We start from the raw sequence: 6,096 nt of genomic DNA on the forward strand, positions 1-6,096 counted from the left end.
CTTTCAGAAATGAGCAGTTTTACTCAATTATAGCTCAGCAGATTTCTGTTTCACCTGACATGCTGCCATATTTGTCCAATACTCATTTGTGAGGGGAAAAAAAGCCCCAGCAAACCAAGCACCTTCGCTCCATAGGTGTTATTTTTAGGTAGAATTCAGGACAAAAGCATACTTCCAGTTTGGAAAGTGTACCACTGAAACTAGACCTCATACACTATACAAGACCCAAACTAGAACCACAACTGTCCTGATTTCCCCCACCCACAGAGAGCATTCTAGCTAGGCAGAGCTCTGCTGAACCCTTGCTTTCAACTCTTCTTTCTAGACAGCCACAATTTGCATTGCTCGAAGATTCCTACAAACTGGGCACGCCCGACCTCACACATCCAGTCCACACAGCAGAAATGTCCAGAACAAATTGATGCCCTTCCCCAGGTGCTTTGTCAAACTACACACACATTATTTTAAAACAGTTAATAGAAACTGAAATCGTAAGGCTGACTAGAAGCATCTTCACTTACCTAAAAGAGCAGCAAAAATAGGAAAGCGATTTGGATTCAGGTCCAGTTGCTTGGCAACTTCATGCATTAGGTATTGGCTTGTTGTGAGGCTTTTCCCATTCCGGCTCAGTTTTAGGGCATGGGCACTGAAATAGTAAGGGATGTTGCACAATGCATAATCGGAGTCATACGCAACCAAACCATGGAAACCTTTCTCTCTGCAGAAAGCAATTACTTCTTGATGATGATCCTCAATGCTCTGTGCAACCTATAGTGGAAGACAGAGCAATTACCTTCAGTATAAATGGCAGCACTGATTTATCACAGCTCTTAAGATATAGTGGGTCTTTCTGAAATTACAAGTGAATTTAAAACACTCAAGATATTTTTTTAAGTAATTTAAAAAATCCAGTGATGCAGCACATACGGACAGGATGTAAGGAGCACTCGGAAGCACAGCACACACTTCTGGAAGCCTGCACACTGCAGTGGCATTGTGTACTGGTGAACTCATCTGAAAAAACTGATTACCAGAAACACTTGAACTCTGAAGACATTACTGTTCCAGTGTCTGTACCAGCTCATGGGGTAAGCCTTGAGGCTGTTGAGTACTCCAGCAATTCAGTACATGAAGATGCCCCCCATGATCAAGCAAACCCATGATACCTTTTAAAGTTTTTTGGCCCTCTTTTAAACAGGCCAAACACAACCCCAGATGAACAGAGATAACTTTGTTGACTTTTCAAATGAAAACCTGGTTCTATTAAGCCAACTTTTTTCTCCTTTCCACCTTCAGCCTATCCCTTTATGCACAGCTGTATCTGATGGTGCAAACTGCTTTGAGTCTTCAGCCCAAACTTCACCTCTCCACTCCTGTTGCCTAGCAAAGCACACATTTTAGGCTACAAAAATCAGATGATTTAAACAGACGTGCAGGGAGACATGGGCCAATGCCTAATACTGGAAATATAAAAGGAATTCTTTCTAATCAGGAAGCTTATACTGAAACTGAAAGTCCCATGAGGACAGGTCAGGACCTACAGTCCTGCATTCCAACACACCTTCAGAACTGCTACAACTACAGTGTGCATACAAGCATGCTCGACTACAGGCACCTGAGGGCTTTGGATCCCTAATGCTTCTACCATCCACAGACCTAACACACATTCAGTGATATAGAAATCCCCTTGGAAGTTGGGTGTTGGTATAACCCACCCTCACTGAGTATTCCATTTTAACAACAATACAGAGATAGCAAGCTATCCCAAAATAGACTAGTACAAAACCACTAGCTTCAGTCTCCACAGTATGCATGAATAACTACAGCCTTAGTGCCAGCAAGGGTATTTATTTCCTCTTCAGAACAGTAGACAAGGTCCCAAACTCTACAGCCCCTGCAGTCACCCACAGCAAGTTTACAGGGACCCTTCCTCTTCTACTCACGTCCTGCACTTGCTGAACCTGATGCTGAACTACCGAATTCCAGAGAGGTACTTCAAATTCTACTTCTCCCGTGCATCTCTTCATGAGATGTTCCCTTTCAAGCCAGATCCTGAAGAACAGCCAGCACCTCACCTTTTCCTGCAAACAAACTACCAGTTCACTAAGCTCTCCCTACTCCTAATCCTGCCACCCCATAGTCTTCAGAAAATGTTACTTCTTCAGAAACTTCCTTGATGGACTGTTTTTGAAATTTACTTTGTTTGTGAGAAGAATACACATACTTATTTTTTCTCACAATGATGCTGTCCTCTAGCATAAGGTATAGGAGAAACTATAAACATTTTCGGAAAAATGTAAAGACATCAGATTTACATAGTTCCTAGCTAAAGGAAGGTAACTTGGGCTTAATCCCACTCCCACCCACCAGTCGTCACAGGTTTTAAATTAGAAAAATCCCTCTGATGTTTTTTAATTAAGGCTGGATAGAATAAAATTATGTCCACATCTCCAAACCCAACCTCTCTTCATGCACAACAAGCACCTCTGATCTATAAAAAAACAAGTGAGAATTCCTTCTGCAGCACTAGGTGTGACATGGGTGTGCAGGTAACGCAAGAGGAAGGTTGGTGTGCAGCTCCTGATTTTCTATGAGCTATTTCCTCTACCTCCACAGCTTCCAGTTCCCTCCCCGTTTTACAGAGCTCTCTAACCCAGCATGAAGCTGCTGTGTGTTCAGGGAATACCAGAATCCATGTTCAAGTAACTGAACCATCACAGGGAAAAGAGCTGTATTTACCAAAGTACAGTTAACCCACAAGGTAAAACTCTAACAAGATGGGAGTCAGAGAAATTTCTCAAGGCTCTCACAAATGCAGAGGTACCCAGGAACATTCAGGCTTGAAAAGCAACCCAGGGAGAGAGATGTGGTGGAAATCACAGCCAGGAGGTTGGAATAATTTTCAAATCTAAATCTTGTGTAAACAGTGGTGCTGGCTCAGAAAAAGAGAATCCCGCCTGAGTAAATACACATGAGCACCTTTAGGTACTGAGAACAAAATAGTCTCCCCTAAGTATTCGAGTTATTAAGAACTCCACTGCCTAAATATTTAAATTTTAGCAAACTTATTTCACATTAAAGTTTAGGCATTATTCCCCCTAAACTGAAAAACACCAGGTCACAATAAAACTAAGTACCCAGAGGATATTTGTTATAACCTGGAGGAACCTGTTATTTTTACATCCTGCTGAAACCATCTGTGAGTGATTTATAATTGTTCTGGATAGAAGATATTACTTTTTCTCCTCCCTAATTACCAAAATGGATTAAATTCACGGCCAGCTCCTAGCTTCACACAGAAATCTACTCCAGACTCAAATGTTCCTAAAAATATGAAAATCAGTTTCATATTTAAAGTCAACCAGTATTCTCAAACCCAACTTCTCAAAACAAAGTGAGAAAACACTACAGTTTAACAACTGTCTTATGCATAGGTAGATTTCAAAAATAACCTACACACGTAAATAAAAATCACACTTTCAAGATGCATCAGGAGGGCTACACCAAAGTGAGAGTGAAAATAAAACCGAGGGAAGATTTAGATAAAAACATAGTAACAAAGCAGATTTAGAAAATAATGAATCATGTAAGAGAAGAAGAGAAGAAAAGTGCTTTAAGCTCAGCAGTATCTTTGATGTGTATTTTGCATGTGACCACTATAACCATGAAATATCCTTCCTAACCTGAAAATTAATCCATTACAACTATATTTATCCACAGAGTTTCTCTACAACTCAAAAAAATGAGGCATCAAACAGAGATTCCTGATATCCTTCCGTTCCCAGGACAGCTGAGCAGTGCAGACAACCACTGCAGTTGGGACATGCATGATGACGGCTCAGTGGTGGGGACAGCAACAATCTCTCCCCCCACACCCCGCAGTATCTGATAATGAGCTACCAACTCTCAGGGCTAACCCCACACTGCCAAATACATACCTCGCAAATCTTCTCATCAGAACTGGAGGGATGTTGAATTTACTGAGATTTTTCAAGTTCGGGCTACTTTTTTAATGACAGAAAAGGAAAGACTCAATATGAGTGTGCTCACACTCCTGTACTTACAGGGATTAGGAATAAGGCCTGTCACCAAGAAACCATAAACGAGCTAATGCTGCAGCTGCGCTGGAAAGTAAACAAAATGCTACAGGTGATACCACTGTCAAATGCAGCCACTTGGTTCAGATATAATGTACCTGAGTCAGATCCGAGACAGAAAATGCTTAGCAAACTAACAGCCACTTCAACATACTACAAAACTACTGCAAGCACTAAATTCCCACTGATACAAAAACAGCTGGCTTCCTGTTGGGTACTATGCATTTCCATGTTGCATTAAACCAAGTCACTACTTCTATACATTAAAAGAAAAAAAATTCTTACTTTACCCTATTCGTTGCTTTTACTAATGATCTCTAAGTCTCAATACAAATAAATTAACAAATGAAGATGATTTATAATGCACCCACAAACAGGGTCAAAGTAAAGACCTTCACTGCGTGGGCCCTACAACTTAATGCTGAAAGACCAAAAGTATTTCCTAGTTACAAAGTCCCCAAAAGTTCATATGATAGGATGTTTTACTATCACGTAAATTCCCACAATCCAAAAAGCATAACACTATTTGGCTTCTATGCTGACCAGGAAAACACACAACTGTACCAGACCCAGCCAACACCTCCTTACTTTAACCAAGGCCAAGCCCAAGGCATCGTCTTTGGCAGACCTGCACGTGCCCTGCAAGAAGGAGCTTCGCCTCCGCTTCCAGTTCATTCCACACATGCTCTGCCTGGCGTAGTGTCCCCGGCCCGGTGACTCAACCCCGCCACAGCCGGGGCCACCGAAGGGTGGGACCTGCAGTGCTGAGCGGGCTGAACTCAGGGTGGCTGCACTCCAGCTCTGTGGTCCTGCACGGATGGGCCTTGCCCAGCGAGCAGGGCACTACAAGGGAGCAACAGTGATTCCCCACCCTGTTGGCAGAACTAGGAAAAACTTCACCCAAAGGCACCTGTGGGGTGAGCTCCTAGGAGAGAGGCCTCCGTACCCCAGGGCTGCAGCCCAGCCAGAATGTTTCTAATCCACCGAAAGGCCAAATAACATTAAGCTGTTGCTAGTGATCAAGTAATTCCGGAGGTTATATAATATTTTTCTACACACAAAAGTAATTTAAGATAATAAAGCCAATGAGTATGTGCTTCCCTCCTGCTGCTCTTCCCTCCCCAGCGGGAAGGTGAGCAGGCAACTCCTAAAACTGCAGCTTCATCCCTGGGCTTGTTTTTCCAGCATCTTGTGTTTCAATATACACAATCGCTCAGCTGAACAGAAACCATTCTAAATCAGGAACGCCATGCGGAGAGATGCGACGTGGTCATATCCTGCAACCTTTGAAATCGTGGCCTTTGAGCACAAGATGGCCATGGAGCCTGGCTCCAACACGAAGGGCTGTTTGTGGGGCCGGAAAACTGAGGCTGCCCCTTAAAATAAGGACTTTAAAAGGACCGTCAGCTTGACACACTGCTGACTGCACAAACTGGAAGTGTTGCTGTTATGGAGTAAGGAGCCAGTTAGTCTACAACTGGTTTTGAAAGCTTGTTGATGCTGAAAAAACGCTGAGCAAAACACAAAAACCTCCACAAACCAAAAGTGGCACCCCTGTGTTTTTTGCAGCGAGCCATTTCCCCTTCAGCCCAAGTTTAAAACACCTCGCCTCAGCCGGGAACTTGTTGCAGATCCATCCTGCACGAGAACTAAACTGATTAATTATTTTTTCCTCCCTTCAATAATTAATTACAGAGATGCTTTTCCCCCACCCGCTCTCCCCTGCGGTATCAGAGCCCACAAGGCAAGAAGGGACATTTTGAGTCAACGGAGCGAAAGAACATGGAGGCAGAAGCCGCCCTGCTGCCCGGCCGGGCCATGGGCGCTGCCGGTCGCCCCGCCGAGGCCTCCCTGCCTCCGGCCTTGACGGGGCGGAAAGCAGCACCATGTAAATAAGCCAAAATCCCCCGAGGATTGGGGCCGCCGAAACTTGTGCCGCCCCCGCCGGTCTGGGCGACATTTTGAGGCGCTGAGGGGAGCGGCTGAGGGTGCCCTCCCT

General features: G+C 43.9%; 1 protein-coding gene across 4 annotated transcripts in view; it reads right to left on the reverse strand.

The window, feature by feature from the left end:
- FAM120A (family with sequence similarity 120 member A) overlaps positions 1 to 6,096 on the reverse strand; it is a 48,265-nt gene that overhangs the window by 41,578 nt on the left and 591 nt on the right. For all 4 annotated transcript variants that reach the window (XM_088171735.1, XM_014891440.2, XM_088171734.1 and 1 more), the window contains exon 2: positions 522 to 768. In XM_088171735.1, coding sequence (XP_088027861.1) covers positions 522 to 768 — 247 coding nt within the window. The remainder of the gene's footprint in view (positions 1 to 521; positions 769 to 6,096) is intronic.

This window comes from Sturnus vulgaris, chromosome 11, assembly GCF_052056855.1.
Source record: "Sturnus vulgaris isolate bStuVul1 chromosome 11, bStuVul1.hap1, whole genome shotgun sequence".
NCBI classification, from domain to species: Eukaryota; Metazoa; Chordata; class Aves; order Passeriformes; family Sturnidae; genus Sturnus; species Sturnus vulgaris.